Source organism: Falco punctatus (genome assembly GCF_963210335.1).
Source record: "Falco punctatus genome assembly, chromosome: 10".
Lineage (NCBI taxonomy): Eukaryota > Metazoa > Chordata > Aves > Falconiformes > Falconidae > Falco > Falco punctatus.
The window spans coordinates 14494068-14511834 of NC_137590.1; the positions used below are offsets into that span (position 1 = coordinate 14494068).

The 17767-nt window shown below is 45.2% G+C and overlaps 1 protein-coding gene across 2 annotated transcripts in view; it reads left to right on the forward strand.

Moving 5' to 3' along the window:
- COL20A1 (collagen type XX alpha 1 chain) overlaps positions 1-17767 on the forward strand; it is a 55289-nt gene that overhangs the window by 16979 nt on the left and 20543 nt on the right. For both annotated transcript variants that reach the window (XM_080403991.1, XM_080403992.1), the window contains 12 exons: positions 791-963; positions 1658-1787; positions 2288-2433; positions 3762-3885; positions 4363-4502; positions 5106-5235; positions 5760-5902; positions 7002-7134; positions 13388-13530; positions 14162-14291; positions 14587-14643; positions 17465-17503. In XM_080403991.1, the coding sequence (XP_080260117.1) occupies positions 791-963; positions 1658-1787; positions 2288-2433; positions 3762-3885; positions 4363-4502; positions 5106-5235; positions 5760-5902; positions 7002-7134; positions 13388-13530; positions 14162-14291; positions 14587-14643; positions 17465-17503 (1488 nt within the window). The remainder of the gene's footprint in view (positions 1-790; positions 964-1657; positions 1788-2287; positions 2434-3761; positions 3886-4362; positions 4503-5105; positions 5236-5759; positions 5903-7001; positions 7135-13387; positions 13531-14161; positions 14292-14586; positions 14644-17464; positions 17504-17767) is intronic.

The following is a 17767-nucleotide window of genomic DNA, read 5'->3' on the forward strand; positions in this document are numbered from 1 at the left end:
AGAATGCATTAGGGAGAGTGTACAGAAGAAACATTGGAGGTAGGAAGAGGAGATGATAAAATGCCTAAGCACATTATTTTTCTCCACACTTTACTTTAAATGATGGATCTCCAAGACACTTTCAAGTTAAAACCAAACAGCCTATTTCTTTCCTTTGCTGGAGTGCAGCTTGTATGATGAACAAGAGAGTGAAGAACCACTCCAGATGTTAGCTTAGATCCTCAGGAGGAATATTGTGCACATATTTCCAACATATTTCCATTTCTCTCTGCTCAAAGATTGGCCTAAGGAGAAGGGGAAAATCCAACTTTCAAGCATACTTTTATTTTAATGCTGTGGAGAACAATTCATATAAATAAATTGATTACTCCTTATTAATTTGTACTTGTTTGATATAATTAGACATTTTTCAAAGGTGCAGATTAGGCTGAAGAAAGATGAGCTGCTCAGAAAAGAAACCAAAATAACTTCTGCTTGTTCATTTTGACAGATTTTTGTGACTGAGTGAAGCTAGGTCATCTTTTGGATACATGCAAAAATGCAGATTTGTGTTGAAAAAATATTCCCAGCACCCTGCAAAATATACAGCCTGTTCTCTATGGAGTATTTATGTTCTCTGTATGCCCAGTTCTAAAATATTTGTTTCAGAGTAGTTTGGACAGTTTCTATACTCTATAGGGAAGGAGATTTTAACTTCATTTGAAAAATGTCGCTCATATTTATGAGCTGGAAAGTACATTTGGTGTGAGAAGTTTGAATGTAGGAAAGTAACTGTGTTTTTAATTCCTAGGCAGCGCTGTGACAGATATCCCTGCGAACACAGGTCCCCAGCTGAGCCCAACTGACCTTAAAATATCAGCTGTGACCTCTAAGAGCATGCACTTGACCTGGAGTCCTCCTGTGAGACCACCAAAGAAATACCGCATTGTGTATTATCCATCGAAGGGTGGTGTCCCCAAAGAGGTGAGAGGCCTTTCCCTGGTTGTCTGGGGCTGCAGCATCTTCCAGGTGGTGGCTGGGAATTTAAGTAGGCTTGAGGAGAGAAAAAGATGAGGTAGAGGTAGGCTTGAGGAGAGAAAAAGATGAGGTAGAGGTACAGTTCTTGTGGGATATCAGCTAAAGCCAGGGATGAAATTAAATGCACAAGTGTAAATGTGATCAGCTGATAGGATGAAAAGACAGAAGAAGAAATGGGATAAACATCAGCTTGCCAGAAACACTGGAAGCCATGCTGCATCAGTTTTTCGCTTTTGCAGTGCTATTCCCTCCCTAAAGCATCTGTTTTGACTCAAAAAGGATGCTCAGATACACAGAGCTGTCCAAGGATGCTCATCTGGGATGGATATGACTTAGAAAAGCAAATCCAGATTCTTGATGGATTTCCACTGATTTCAGTGAGAGCATGATTAGGGTCTTGTGCTTGGTATTTGCACAGACCCCAGCCTTAGCGGAGAACAGGAATGCTTATTGCCTCTTACCTCTCTATTTTGGGGAGATGCTAGCTTGCACAAAACGCAGAGGACAACTGGACTTCATGTTTCTGGGCACAGATCTGCCACAAAGAAGCCATGCTTGCTAGGGAAGGGCAGTTCAGCCATTCCTTTGCTAAGGGGTGGCTAGCATCTCCCTGCCTTGACAGCACTTTTTGTGCTTTCAGGTGGTTTTAGATGGAGCAGTCTCCTCCCTGCAGCTCTCCAATTTGACCTCGCACACGGAGTATCTGGTCTCGGTGTTTCCTATTTATGACACAGCTGTTGGGGATGGGCTGAGAGGCGTCACCTCCACACGTAAGTCGTGAGTAGAAAGAATTATGCCAATGCATGGTTATAATAGGTAAACTAATTTTGTTCTTTGCAACCATCTCAGACTGGAGCCTGACATTGTATTTTTCACCCTTCCTCAAGTTCAGTCTGTTTACAGCTATCTCCATCTGTGAAGATGTTCAGAACTTGACCAGACAAGACCCTGAGCAACCTGCTCTTTGAGCTGCAGGTTGAACAGAGACCTTCAGGGTCCCTTTCTCCTATGTAATTCTGCAAAGTAGACCACTGACATGCCATTAACACACCATGCTAGAAATATCTTACAGCCCTTTGCTGTTTTTTTATCCTTGGGCTCCAAGGGAGTTAAACCTCTTCTCTGTGAAGTGGTGGCTCCACAGTGTTAGACGTGGGCTAGATGCCCACCAGCTTGCAGTAGCTGACGCAAAGCCAGGTATCCTCTGGGGTTTGAGCTGTTGCAGACATCATACGCTGAAGAGATCTTTCTGCCTTGTTTTTCCTTTCAGTGCCTTTGTCTTCCCCTCGGTCCCTGCGCGTCTCTGAGCTGAGCCACAACAGTATCAGGCTGAGCTGGAAGGCAGCCCAGGGAGCCACGCAGTACCTGGTGCTCTGCTCCGCAGCACCCAATGGAGCAGAGGACTATACAACAGAGGTAAAGTTCATGGGAATAATGATAATATAATTTTTTCTCTGTGTGGGCTGAGATTAGTTCTAGCTCTAACCTTTGTGAATTGGTATCGTGTGTTTAAAAAAAAAAAAAAGTGTCAACATTATTGCCAGTGACATCTTTCATGGAAGATTATTTTTTTTATACCATATCTCAAAGCGATTTATAACCGTGAAGGTTTCACGTGGGCAATTAAGGCATAGGGAGAAAACTCATTGCTTCATGGGGCCCTGGAAATCCAGGCACTGAACTCATATCTTTGCAGCCCCAGGTGTAATTGCTGTATCCTTGAGGCTGTACATAAATGTCTTCACTGTGTTCATCTTAAACTGTTAATGGAATCTTTGTTAGGGCTGTTTTTGTTGACCTCGAAAAACAAACTGACGACACCGCATAAGAATGAAACAATGTTTGATGAATGGAAAATCCTTAAAAACACCTAAGAACCTTTTTTCATGTGTGCATTTTAATGAGTTATCTGGAGTACTTGTAGGCTGAGGAAATTAATTAAAAAGAAAAAAAAGGCAGAGGCGGGGGGGGGTGGGAACATGTATTGCCTCTGTGTCTCAGATTCCCCCCCTGAATGCACAGCAACAGCAGCAATTGCAGGATCATTCTTAAAACAGGGCAATTCATGTTTATACTCTGCTTTCAGTGCATAATTGTGTGGGTTTTTTTAAGATTCAGAACATTTGAAGAGAGACCAACATACAAAGTTGTATTTTAGCATATTAAAACATTTCGGCAGTTACCTGACCTACCCACTGTAAGAGTGCAATGCTCCAGGGCCACAGGATATCCACAAAACCGGCATTAAAATGTTCCCAGGCTTTTATACAACTGTGGTCCATTGCGTGCAGACTCCTGAAGGTCTCTGGGTGTTTCTGCAGTGAGCAGACTGAAGGAGGAGAGCTGTGGCTGTGCTGCGTTAGGGGCAGGTGACAGCAAGCCGGCTGCGATGGGCAGGCAGCTCTTCTGCAGGAGCTTTCCATGTGTCCGAGTAAAGTGGGGTCACACCTCGCGTGCCCCCTGATCCAACCCAGAACAGCAGCAGCATTTCTGTATAAGAGACTTACACCTCTGCAGACCAGGGTAGCAGAAGGTGATGAGTACCTGGCTGTCCCCTGAGAAGAAAGGAAGAGCACTGACTGCTGCAGAGCACCTACCCAAGTGGTGACATCCCAAAGGAGACAAGTCCCCTTAGCGTAACCAAAGGGTCCTTGGCCTGTGTCTCTGTACAGTCTTGTCCTGTTGAGTGCACTGGCAGGTACCCTGGAGCTGAAGGCTACCCCAAACTATCTCTCTGTTGACAGGTGAAGGTGGTGCAGCCTGAGGTCCTGCTGGATGGGCTGTCACCCAGCACGGAGTACTCTGTCGCAGTGTACGCGATGTACGGGGAAGATGCGAGTGATCCAGCCAGCATCCAGGAAACCACCCGTAAGTGCTGCTGCTGCTTACTGAGTTGTTACTAAACACTTAAGGCAGGAGAGACTTGTTCAGTGAGGTGCTTCCCATATTGTGCATGTAGCTTGTAAACACCCTGTCTCTTCCCTGCCTGATCTTAAGCGAATATTTGTCCCTGAGGGGATCTCTAATTATGTGGTGAGCTGTGAAAAAGGAGTGATCTTCCCCTGGTAAAAAAGGACTTCTGAAAGAGCTGTTCCCTCAGACCTTTGTTGTTGGGGGATAAAAAGGGTAATTATTTGGCTATTTCTTCACCCAAAGCCCAGGTAGGCTTTGATGACCTCCTAGAGGCAAGTATGGTAGTGGTACAAAGAGAATATCTTCCCAGCATGGTGAATGAGTCTCTGGGTTCAAGGTGGGGGTCATCTAAGAGCAGCAGGAGGCAAATGGTGGCATTGCCATCGTGCAGCCTGTGAAAGCTTGGAGTGCTGTCACTAACTGTTGTTGCAGTGGCCTTGAGTCCTCCCAGATACCTGAGCTTCTCCGAGCTCAGCCATGCATCTGTTCGAGTCAGCTGGGAAGCTGCGTCTTCAGCCGTGAAAGCTCACCACCTCACCTACGTTTCTAGCAGGGGCAGCAACACTGGGGAGGTGAGTCCTCAAGGGGTTGGTGGAAGGAAAAGAAACTTGGAAGGTCAGGAGCTGCCTTGTTTTCCTTCAGCTGCACGGTTTAGGGAGACCTTATCCGCTGGTATTGTTTTAGCTCTGCTTCTGATGCAGTTGCTACCCAATGTGCTAAACCCTCTGCAGCTGTACCCATGCTTCTCTTCAAACCATAGCATAGTTTGGGTTGGAAGGGACCTTTAAAGGTCATCTAGTCCAGCTCCCCTGCAATGAGCAGGGACATCTTCAACTAGATCAGGTTGCTCAGAGACCCGTCCCACCTGACCTGATGTTTCCAGGGATGGGGCATTGACCTCCTCTCTGGGCACCCTGTGCCAGTGTCTCACCACCCTTATTGTAAAAAATTTCTTCCTTATATCTAGTCTGAATCAAGCCTCTTTTAGTTTAAAAACATACCCCTTGTCCTATAGCTACAGTCCCTTGTAAAAAGTGTGTCCCCATCTTTCCTAGAAACCCCATGTAAGTATCGAAAGGCTGCAGTAAGGTCTCCCTGGAGCCTTCTCTTCTTCAGGCTGAACAACCCCAACTCTCAGCCCTTCTGACAACACTCACACAACTCCTCCACTGCAGGTGGAGGTTCCTGGCACTGCAACATCCACTGTCCTGAGACCTTTGTCTTCCCTCACCCAATACTTCATCAGTGTCAGATCTACGTATGATGAAGGGGACTCCTTTCCAATTACCGGCAACGTTACCACCTGTAAGTAGGGAATGAAAATGCTTTTGGTCCCAGTACAAGGTGACAAAATTGATGTGTGTCTGAACTGGGATGTTTTGAGGACTGGTCCCAACAGCTCACAACCCAAGCCCTTGCATAAAACCCGAATGACTATTGTTTTGTGTGTGTGGAGTATGTTCAACTGTGTTCTGTTGAAAATGAGGTGGAAGGAATAAAGAAAGGAAGCAAATGAAGAAAAAGCATGATGTATCACCAACCTCTGTGTCCTTGAGAGCCCTCCTAGCCTTCTCCCCTTTACAATACCCGTGTGATACATGTCCTCTCCCCAAATGAGATAATCTTTCTTAATTAGGGTTTTAAAAATAATTTACCTGTCTCTGTCCTGATGGCTGTTGGCATATGGGTCTGAAGAAGTGAAAGACTGGCTGGTCTCAGACATCTGCCTGGTCGATGTTTTGCTCCCCGACCATCTGCTCCCCATCTTGGTTCTGACAAGGCGCTGTCAATGCCCTCGCTTCAGCTCCTTCTCCTTCTGCCTCCCTCAGTAAAGGTCCCCCCACCGCGTGCACTGAAAGTTACCGAGCTCTCTGGGAACAGCCTTCGCCTGCAGTGGGAAGCTGTTGCTGCCTCCGATGTGGTTGTCTATCAGATCAGATGGAGCACAGTCAGTGGAGAGAAGCCTCAGGAGGTACGGACCCACACGCGGCTCTGGGGGAGGCTGGCCTGGCCTCATGCCTACATGATGGCTCTGAACTCAGTGGCATAGGTCGGTGTAAAACTATTCAGGTTAATGCCCTCAAGCAATTAAGCAGTTCGGCACCCAGCTGAAGGAGCCTGTAGAATAAGACAAGGTCTGTCCTGGGTCTGGCTCTGTTCAGTGGAGCAGTCACCTTGAGTGCTGGAAGCAGGAGGGACAGCAAGCCAGAGTCCTGCAGGCTCTAGGAAGATTGCAGAAGTGTTCTGGAAAACCTCAAGGATGAAATTCAATAGGGACAAGCAGAAAGTATTAAGCTTAGGCAGGAATAATTAACTACAGGTATACAGGATGTAGAACAAATAGCTAAGAAGCAATTCGGTAGAAAAAGATCTGGGGTTGCAGAGAATCACCGGCCCACAATGTCAAGTTGTTGTGAAAAAGACAAAGATAACACTCAAGTATTTATAGCCAGAGGCATTGAACCTCCAAGACAGGTGAAACAACTTCTGCTTTCCTCCGTGCCGGTGAGCACTGACTACTTTTGGGATACTGCTCGTCAGTGAGGTCCAACTGAGGAACACAGGGAGGAGAATGACCAGAGGCAGAGCTGGTGCTGGAGGGGCAGGGGTGGACCTCTGCCTTCTCAAGCCCCTATTTTCAGTACAAATGCAAACAGCTGTTTAAACGGTGGTTTAAATAAACGAGTCTGTCCTGCAGTACTTCACACCTGGGCTGGAATAGGGGGGTACTGGGGCTTCCAACCTCAGCACACCTAAAAGCTGGAAACTGGGCAAAGGGATTTCATGCCCCAGGCAGGCGGGCTGCCCTGTGTCAGGGCACTGCACTGGGGGACTGAAGTAGCTGCTGAATATAACTGGGTTGCAATGTACAGGCATCTAGTCTGCATTAACCAGGGCTGGAATTTTGCCTTTGCTTAGATGTGTGCTACCCACAACAGTAGATTTTGTCCCCAAAGCCCAGTGCTAACTCATTTGTGCCTACAGGCAATCTGTGAGCCAGATGCTTGGATGGCATGAGCTAGCTTAGGGATGCCTGGGAACTCGACTGACTCATTTCTTCCCTTCTGCAGCTCTCCATCGCTGGAAATGTGGCAACTGCTGTCCTGCCAGGCTTGCAGAAGAACACTGACTATAAAATATCCATCTGGGCCTATTACAAAGATGGTGCTCGAAGTGACACGGTTTCTGTTCAACACCGGACCAGTAAGTGATCAGTGCTCACTGTCTACAGCCTAGGGATAATAAACAAGGCACAGGATGCCTCAGACGCCATCACAGACCAGCAGCTCAGATCTGGTTATCTCCAGCTCTGAAATCCCAAATCTGAATGTCTGAAAGGAGTTAGAGATATTTAGCCACCTTCTTAAAGTGTTCTGAATTTGTCCAGAGAGAAACAGCTTGGGCAAACACAAGCAGGCTGGTGCATCTTATAGGTATCTGATACCCTTGCAACATGCTTCATGCAGAATACATTAATTTCTCCTCCCCTGCTTCTGTGCAATGGATTGATGCAAATGAATTGGCTTTCTGTTGGGTGTTCAGCTGAACGTGACACTGTGCTGCCTAACAAATGTTTCTTGTTAGTGAAATATTGTTGTTAATGAGGGTGAGGATTACTTCAGCTACATCATTGCTGAGCTGTGCTTCATCTGAGGGACACTTACAAAAATGAGAGAAAATCTGCAGGCAGCCTCTGCCTTGGAAGCATTATTTAAATCTTGCTTTCTATAGGCAGGGTATAAGGTTAAAATGTGGCACTCCCAGAGGTCCTCTTAATTAGTATTCCCTGTATAATGGCTTTGTTGGCAGTGAGTGGAACACAATTCATTCAGCTGCGGAGTCCTCCTCTATCTCTCAGCCTCCTTCACAGAATAATCTCGTTTAGGCTGGTGTTGAGCTGATGAAGCTCAGAGTAAATGGTGATCTTGGAATAAGAAGCTCAGGTTTTATTAATAATGACTAATAATAGCATTTGTTTATAGAGAGCTACTTTTGGCAAGTACCTAGAAGCTGCATACTGACAAAAAAAAAAAAAGGGGGGGGGGGGAGGGCATCCTACAGGTATATAATGATAAAAGGACAATTAGAGCTGTTTAGAGGCTTCAGAAAATCAATGGCTGTTTTAGGCCATGAATTACAAAATGTCAGAGGAGCTCCTCACCCCCCATGAACGACCTTCTTAGGCATATTTGGACAAGCCGGTCCTTGCTGGTGTTGGCACCCCGCTGGGACATGGAAGGCAATTTGACTTCTGCTTGTCAGCTGCTGTCCTTGTCAAAGGAACAAGGATGCCTGAGGGATGTCAGACTTTTCCTTACTGCATGAAGAAAGCAAAGCACTCAAAGAAGTCGAGTGTGCAGCTGGGCAGCCAAACCGGAGCCTCAGTGCCTGGGTGCTGCTGGTGGGTTTGCATGAGCAGTCAGGACAGTGCCACACACTCCTCAGGGCCAATATTTGCATGTGCAATCGATGTCTTTGATGGTGATTCTCTCTTTTTAATGTTTAAAGTAAGACGTGGCGCAGGAGAAAGGATGATAGGTGGTGGTTTCCAGGAGGTGGTGCTGATACCAGACAGTTCAGAGGAAACTTGTAGACTCCAGGAAATGGAATAAGGCTTGTACAATGGATGTATGGAAGACGTGGCACTAGGCAGGACTCTGAGAAATTCTGAGATGTGGTTATACTTCAAGCCTTTATTGTTTCAAGCAAAAGCTACCATCTTGTACTGTGTAATGATGCGTTGTTAGGGTGTCCAACAAGGTCAATCTATGTGTCAGAGCTGGTGAATGGTAACTCCTCCAGCTAGAGCAGAACAATCTCTTATATTATCTGGCAATCTTCAGACCCTTGGTTTGATTTTTTGAGCCTGCTTCACTCTAATTTTCATTATAAAATGAAATTCTGGGGGCTGAAACACCAATGAAAGCTACCTGGTTCTCCTCAGGTCGGTAGACTCCGGGTTGCAACCTGGAGAATAGCAGCAATAAGGCTGTGCTGAACGAAAACAAAAGTATGTGTTAGAGGAGGTTGAGAACGGCTTTTCTTTTCATCACTGGTTTTCCCTTTTTCTTTCCTGGCAACATCCCCTTACATAGGAATAGGTCAAGACATGTAAGTTTTCTTAAAAAACATCTCAGTAAAATTTGCAAGAATCACTGAAGTTTAAGGGCAGCGGCTGAAGTGAAAGTCAGCAGGAAGCACTGGTAACACAAGCTTCTGTCCCTGTCCTTCGTCCTCCTTGGAATACTTTCTTCTTTGAAGGTTAAGGGAAAAAAATGTCAGGTCAGAGCAATGGTCTTTGCATGCTGTTTTTGTGAAATGGAACCATGCTCCTCCCTGGGGCAAGGTGAGAACAACGGGTTCATTTTATTCAGGACCACTGATCCTTCTCGCCCCACCTGAAACACCCATTGACCCTGCAGACACCAGGCCCTCACAGACAACAGGTCATCGGAAACATCATCCTCTTATAAAACCCAAAACCATTTGTCACTGTGATGTGTCATTTGGGCTTGGGATGAGGTTTCTCCTCTTCCTGGTAGGAAGAAAATTTGTTTCAAAGTTATGGATGAGATTTATCCCTGAAGACTTTATGAACTCAAAAGAGCTGAACAGCTTTAGCTGGAAAAGGAACAGAAGTTGGAGACAGTGGTTATGGTCCAGGTCCCATCTTATCTGCTTATCTAGCTCAGCACTTGGTGTTTAAGTAATGGTGTACTTACGTATTCAGAGAGAGGAAGAGGAAGTAAAAATTAATTTTGAGGTTAAGATGTGCAGCTGGAAAAACTCAGGTCCTCAGTCTTTTTTTTTTTTTAAATATTTGATTATTTAACTATTTATGTGGAGTGAGATTGTGGCAACACAAATAGTCAAGATAGACAACTTAATTTCATTCCCACCACTAGTGCCAGGTGCTCTGGGCGTCCTTCTAGGAGAAGGGCACCCCTCCCTGCTGCTGTGCTAGTGAGGGAGGACTGGCAGCCGCCTCTGTCCTTCCACGAGTCCAGTCCTTCCCTGCCACTGCCTTAGTTTTACATGAGTCCAAAATCCAAGCAAAATCTTGTGCAAAAGGGAGTGCTTTAGCTGTTGCAAAATGTGTGGAGCAACTGGAATGTTTTCAATTCTTAGTCTTGACTAGGGTGAAAAATAAAAAAAAAGTTTAGGTTTATTTTTCAGTAACCCAGTTAAGCAAACCTTTCTCTGCAGACTCACCAAGAGGCAGAGCAGAAACAAAAGCACACTGATGTCTTTCCCACGGATAACAAAATTGTTACCATGTGCTTATTCATGATTCTGATGTTTCTTCTTGTCTCTCTGTTATAATTAGACTAAAGTCTCATTTGGGTTAAGAGCTCTCATTTCAGTACATTACTATAAATTGTCAAGTGTAACAAAGCCCTTATCCTTTACCAAAGGCTCTACGCAGCGATCATTTGTCATATTAACAAATAACCTTAGTGGTACTTCAAATGGTACAAGCCTTTCGCGCAATCCAGTGGGAGTGCAGAAGATGCTTTTTGGAAGAGGAAGCTTCTGGGTCACAGAGGTGTTGCTGAGCAGATCTTGGAAAATGCTGGGAGGGGTGGCCTTGGAAGATGCTGAAGGGGTGGCCTTGGAAGATGCTGAAGGGGTGGCCTTGGAAGATACTGAAGGGGTGGCCTTGGAAGATACTGGAAGGAGTGGCCTTGGAAGATGCTGGAAAGGGGTGGCCTTGGAAAATGCTGGAAGGGGTGGCTTCTTATCCTGCTGATCTCTTTTGTACTGAGGGGAAGTTCGTTCACCCAGGCTGAGGAAAAGGAGCTTGAACATAACAAAGTAGTCACCTCTTTGTTCTGAAGGACAAGGATATTGGGGGTGTCTCTCTGCCACAGTGTTTCAGGATTGAGGCTCTGAGGCAGCAGTGATGTGAATGAGCATTGCAGGACCTGTTAGCCGCCCATGGTGACACAGGGACTCTCCCCACAGTAAAAGGGCTGTGACATGACTTGGGAACCTGGATGCAAGGGCAGCACTTCAAGGTGGATTTTATATGTAAAAGAATTTCAGCGGTTTAACAACTTATTCAAGCTGTCAGCTAAAATATGCTGTCACCATAAATGCTTAGGTATTGCTTACCATCCTTGCCCAGTTTAACTCAAATCTTACCCAGGAATTTAAAGTGAAGTCGTGTTGTGTCCCAGGTTCAGTGTGGGAATGGTGACATGTTCAGCCACCATATCCCAACTGTGTTTCTGAATCTCAATCTTCTGCTGACAGGGGCTTTTCCAGGCAGAGGCACAAATGGACCAGACCGCAGTAGGACAGCCCACACAGTCTGTTGGCCCATCAGAATAAGAACCACAGAGGTGGGGCCATGGAATAAGTCCCTCAGCTTAGGCATGATGAGATAAAAAATAGTAAATATAGACTTGGGAAGATCATCTTCACAAATTTGGCAATGTTACCCCTCCCCATCTTTTCTATCTGCTCAGAAAGTGTCTCTTGGAAGTTTTTGTTACCAGGCCAGAGAACGCAAACGTGTCTCATCTCAGCTGGGCTGAGCCACCCTGGATGACTTTGCACTGAAGTGGAGCAGAAGGTGCTGTTCCTCTAGCTAAGCTGTGCCAGCAGCATCTCCAGTCTGGGGCTGGTAACTGCCTTCAAGCTCTTCATCAATGAGCTCTTCCTAGCAGAGCATACATTGCAAATAACAGGGATCGAAATGTGAGGGAGAAGCTTCAACCCATGGCAGCGAGGGGGAAAAAATTACCTATATAATCATTGCAGATGAGTATTTTGATGGGGTGAACTGTAGGGTTTTACTCTCATTTGAAAATGTGCCTGTGATGCTGGTTAGACCCGAGAACGAGCAGGCTGGGATTCCTCCTATGGAGAAGCAGAGGTTCAAGAGGTAATTGAAGACACAGATGGTGTCCTCTGTGTCAGAGATGCTTCCATCCTCCTGGGCAGCTTCAAGAGGTGACCTTTCCCCTGGCTGTCAGATCCATGCCATCAAATTCTGCCAGGCCTGCGGGCTTTCCAGAATAAAACCAACTCAGAAGACTTTCCCTAACTTTCCCTTTAAAGTTCACTTAAGCAGCATCTCCACTTGCCTCTGCTCAAGGAAATAGCCAGGGCAGCCAGCAAAGATGCAGATGTATAGCACAGCACTAATAATAGTGCTGTTGAAGTGACTTTACCTCCCACACTTATTTTCTTTTCCACTTTACCTTGTGATGATGCACAGGAAGAGCCTCCAGCCTGATTCAGCTGCTAGCAATCTTGGTTCAGCCTCGGGAAAAGTAAGCTTATTTTATACAGAAAAGAGAAGGAGGATCAATGAAGATGCAAATGATCTTCATGGAGCCTGTGCTCTAAGGTCACCCTAGACTTTGCTGGGTGGGCAGAAGAGCTTTACAGGTAAAACTGCAGAACAGAAATCTCCTAGCCTGGAGTGTGCCCTTGACTATCTTCAGGGCTCGCCCATAATTTTTAGTTTCTTCTGAATAAATGCTTCCTTTACTCTGTCCAAGACTTCTGTGCATTCACAGCAGCATGGGTTCAAGGCCAGACACGTGCATTTATGCAGAGCAAGACACTGCTTGGAAACAAGCTCCGGGAATGGATGAGCCCATGGTCCTGAGCCCCTTGCTCAAACAGCGGATGGATTTGGCCCACTTTGCCTTTCTCATACTAACTCCCAGCACCTGCTTAAAGAAATCACTCCAGCCTCTGTCACCAAGTTGCGTTTGCTACACAGTGGGACCCCAGGGAAAGAAACACATTTGTATAATTAAAAATTGCTCAGCTTTGGTCTCTGGCAAACCCTTTCCTGACTGCCCATGGCTCAGACAATCACCTGTCTGGGATACATCCATACATCACCGTGCAGGACCAGCACAGGGAGTGTAGCTCAGGTAGCGTATGTGATCCCCTCCCTGAGGCTGTGGGTGATGGTGTGAGAACTGCTAGACAAAACTGTCGTGGGCTGGCTGCTCTGGGGGTTTTAAGAATAATTTTACAATAGAAAGAAAAAGCTGGAAAATATTAGCAATTATGATGGATTAACTTTGATGTGTGATCCAGGTTTAATTGGCAATAAAGCTGTTTTTCCAGTTCCTTGATAAAATTCAATTGCAGTTTGGGTCTGTGTGAAGGGCATGCTTTGGCGTTTGTCGGTGATGTATATATCTCTTTCCTTTGTGCTTCCAGGACTCTTCTCCCCTTCCAAATTTTTTTTTCCATGTCCAAGGATTCAAATTGCTGAATGCTTGAGTTGTACTGTGTTGTACTTGGGGAATCCTCATCCCTCCAGAATCTGTTTTCCCTCTTGCCTGGTGCCCAAGATGACTGCCTCTGCTCTTAGCACAGCACAGCCGAGCACTGAAGCGTTCAGAGATGGGCTGGAAAGCACGTGGCCCATCGACAAGCATTACTGCCTGTCTTTTATGCTGTTCACCTTTAATCCCCGTTGCAGATTCCCGGAGCCCACCCACCAACCTCTTCATCGACTCTGAGACCCCCACCAGCCTCCAGGTCCACTGGACCCCCCCCGACGGCCGCATACAGCACTACAAAATCACTTACAGCCCTGTTTCGGATGCTGGTGCTCAGCAAACAGTAAGTCTCGGGCTCCTTTGTAGGTGACAGGTAGTGGACCAGAAGGACATGGGGACAATTTTATGCCTACTCCACGCACTCCAGTAGCAGTTACTATAAGGATACTGGTTCACAGGACTACAAAAGCAAATCTCTTCCCTGACTTGCTGATGAGTTGCTTTGTGAAGAGGACCTCCAGGCTTCTTTGTGATTAAGATATTTGTGTCCATCAAAGCTGCTAATGCAGCTTTCTGCCCTCCTTGAACTGCCACGGGGAATTCTTGGAGGCAGAGGGATAGAGGATAAACCCACTGCCCCTCTGACTTATGGAGGTTAAATATTAACTTTTTAAACCTTAGATTTTATACTCAAACACAGGGTGTTATAACGCACTTCTGCATTTGCGTGGGGAATATTGGGGTCTTTACATAAGAAAATGCTCTTCCCCTGAACACGGCTGCTCTGCTGGCAATGCACAGCCAGGCTTCCTCGGCTTGCTCTTGCTGCTGCCTGAACCAGGGAGGGATGCTGCCCTGAGCCCTGCTGTCCCAGCACGTGCCACTAGAACCCCTCCACGTAACTCTGGGCTGTGAGTAAGAGCTATGACAGGAAGCCTGCCCAAATGCCGGGCTCTTTTTCCACCCTGCTATAGATCATGGCTTCTGGCAAAAGCAGCAGCGTGACCCTGCAGTCGCTGCTGCCTGATCGAGCCTACAAGGTGATTGTTTCTGCCATCCACTACACAGGAGAGAGTGAGACCACATCCACAACGGGACGGACGAGTAAGTGTATCAGTCAGAGTGTGCATGTTCTTCATAATCTTCCATCTATCAGTCTTGAGGCAATGTCTATCAGACAGCAATGTCCTCGCTTGCACTGGGCTGTGGGCAAAGCCAGGGTTTTGCTCAGTGTGGTAGGCTACTAGCCTTGAAAAGGGAGAATCCCCCAATTTCTCCACTCCTGTGCATTGTTGGCAATTCCAGGATGACTGGGAAGGGCTGGTGACCATCTGGGTCTCAAGGAAGGTGTCACGGTCCTGAAGAACAGAGCTCACACATGCATTGCTTTCTTTTTCAGCTCCTGTGTTGTCTAAATTACCTTCAATACGAGGATTCGTTCCATCTAAAACAGAGGGTAAATTACTTCCTATAAAGTCTTGCTTTTTATTTTTCTTTTTTTCACTAACAAATCGCACAGTGTGGGCTCTGCAGAGCTGGCAGGGGTGGGTATGTCATTCCTTGACAGATGCCTCTGGGGACTGTCCAAGGACAGCCAGAAACTACATAACTTCTTAAATCCAGACTCACTTAGTAAACAGAGTGGTAGTATTTTTAGAGGATTTCTGCACAACTTGAACCAAAATGGAGCAAAGGGAATGATTACATGTTTTAAATTAAAGTTCTCTGTAAAGTCCCTTATTAAATTTAATGAGCGTATGTTCTTATAACTGATATAAAGCATACTATGAAAGGGATTAGTGAGAAATGTTGAATTAATAGGGTTATAAAAAGTTATTAAGAAGTAAACATTAGAATACAGATATTGTGGCAGTGTTAGCTTTTCCTATTTGAAATTATTCTAAACAAAACTCCAGTTTTAAAATATATTGAGGGAAGCCAAGAAGGAAAAATGAAACATATTAGATGAGAAATGTTTAGTTTATACACAACACAGAACATATCAGACTAAGTTTTCAAGTGTGCTATTGAGGAAATCTACAGGTGTTCAGACCACAGTGGAGAAGTCCTGTGAACTTTCAAGCAGAAAATGATCCTCCCGTAAGGCTGATGAGTCACCTTGCAGAATTCAATATAGCTGTTTGGCTATGATAGCTGAAAAGATAATAGAAGAAATATTGAATTCTGTATGTTTTATAAAGTAACTTTTTTTTTGAAGAAGTGGAGACGATATGTAATAATGTTGGGAGACCTGTTGAATGTGCAGTAGAAGACTCCAGTATTGACATGTACCTAAATTATTGAGAGAAATGGTTTGATATTGCAGGAGTGAACATTTATTGTACAGTGAATAGCTGTATTTTGCTGGGATTTGGGGAGATAAACACACACACACACACACACACACAGAGGAAAAAAAAAAAAAAAAAAGAACAACAAGGCACAAGGCAGCAAGAGTCCTAGGCTGGAAAGTCTAGGAAAAAATCTTCAAAGCAGAACTGCAAACTGCCAGTGTCAGGGATTCTTACCCTGATTCTGATATGCTTCATCTAAGCTGAGCATTGCCAGATCAAAGAGCTGTGAGCAATCCCAGTGCCTCCAGCATGGGACGGAGGTGAGAATTGCCACGGATGTTGGCAAGAGGGACCCTGGGGTCTAGGCAAGGGTCAGAAGGAGCTCCCTGACTGCAGTGAGTCAGGTATCTGGTAAAGGGGAAGGTTTATAGTTTGCTTATATGACTGTGGGGGGATTTATTTTTATTTTCTACATCATGTTTCAATTCTGAGCAATGCCTCACCTTTGGAAAGCTGTTTGGTTTCTGGAAGGGGAAGGGAAAGAGCAGTGTACAGCCTGGGGACATGAGTCAGCTCATCTTGGGTGCAGGACACTGCTCCACAGCCAGAGGCTGGTCAAGCTCAAAGAGATGGGTTTGAGACTAAAGCTTCCGTAACTGATTTCTTCACTGATTTCCATAGATCCCTTCAATAGTTTTATATCCAGTTCTACCGGAATTATGGTATGTATGTATAAAGCTATGCATCAGGTTGAATAATGGAATGATGGAGGTCATGGCAACTTGTAGGTCTTTGTAGTTTAACTCCTGGCTTCAGCAGTCCTGTGTCCGTCAAAGTCATAGGTCCGGGTGCCCTTTCTTTGTCTTGATCATGAAGAATGACATTGAATGACTTAGGAATCTCAGGTGCTTTGGGGAGGGTAGGTCACCCCCTTTAAATTTTGTACACATTTTACAGAAGTTAGTATGGAAAATTGGAAACCCTTCTTTTCTGATGAGATACGAAACGGCACTGACGCAAGGATAGCACTAGCAAGGCTGTAACAAAGCCTTCGTATAATGATCTGCTGGACTCTATTATACTGATGACCTAGAAAACCATTTATGAAATAGCCCATCTTGTCAAGTGTCCTTGATTTTCAGGGATGTTTCTCATTTTGCGTCAAGCATTCCCTTTGTCCCGGCTCCATCTGGCACCCATGGCCTGGGATACACATGGCAGCAGATAATTGAAAGTGATGTTTGTGCGCTGTTTTCTAAAACCCCCCTTACCTGAGCCTTTTAAATGGAGAGTGCTTATAGCCGTGGCGCCTTGTGTTCCAGCTTCACATCCCAGCCTTTCCTCCTCTGGTTTTTCTTTCTGCCCTGTGGCATCTCAGAGGATTCATCAAGGGAATTTCTGAAAGGCAAACTGCAAAACTTTGCCAAAACTCTTTTTGTTCAAAAGAATTCAAAAGCCAGACTCTCAGGTTGAGATATATATTTTTGCTGTGTGCACTTTGAGTTTCAGGTACAAAATTCAGAACTGCAGATATCTATCTTTAATTACAAGACCATTAAGGTGCATGTTGCAGTAAAAGCACTGTTTTCTTTTTTTTAAAAAAAATATATTGTGTTTTGATGTCCATTTTTAAAGAGAAACTTGCAGAACATGACGCTCCTTTGTATTTCATAGTGTAAGGTGCCAGGTGAGTTAGTTAAAAGAAAGTGATCATGAAGATGTTTGATGATGAAAGAGGGTATTTTTTGTTTTGCAATGGGCAAGCTGAAAAACAACCTTTATGTCTGCATGAACATAAATTCTCTTTCTCTCTCCAGATATATAAAACCAAGGTTAAAGTCCAGGGTATGAATTAAGCTGTAGAATATTCTTAAGTTTTGCTGTGTTTTTCCATTGCTCTGCCTAGAGGAGCTCTGTTAATTTTGCTTCCATAATCCCCTACTGTCTTTTCTTCCCTAACAGTTTTTTATTTTCTTCTCACAGCCTGCCCCACCATCAGCTCTACCAAAGGCTCCGTACGAGGTATGGTACCGTATCCAGCCCTGATGGTGCTGAGCTGTGAATGGGAAAACACTACCTGGTCTTGGCTTTTGAGAAATATGCAGGAGCTGAGCAGGAGGGAAATGGTTTCCCTGTCTTAAGGGAAAGAGGAGAAGTCTGAGAACTGAAATAGGAAAACAGCCTTTATCAAGCAGAAGGATATTCTGCACTAACCAAATCAGTATGCCCCTGCTGTCACACCAGCTCATGCTCTGAGCTGTTAGTGCTTAACGCTGGGATTTTCAC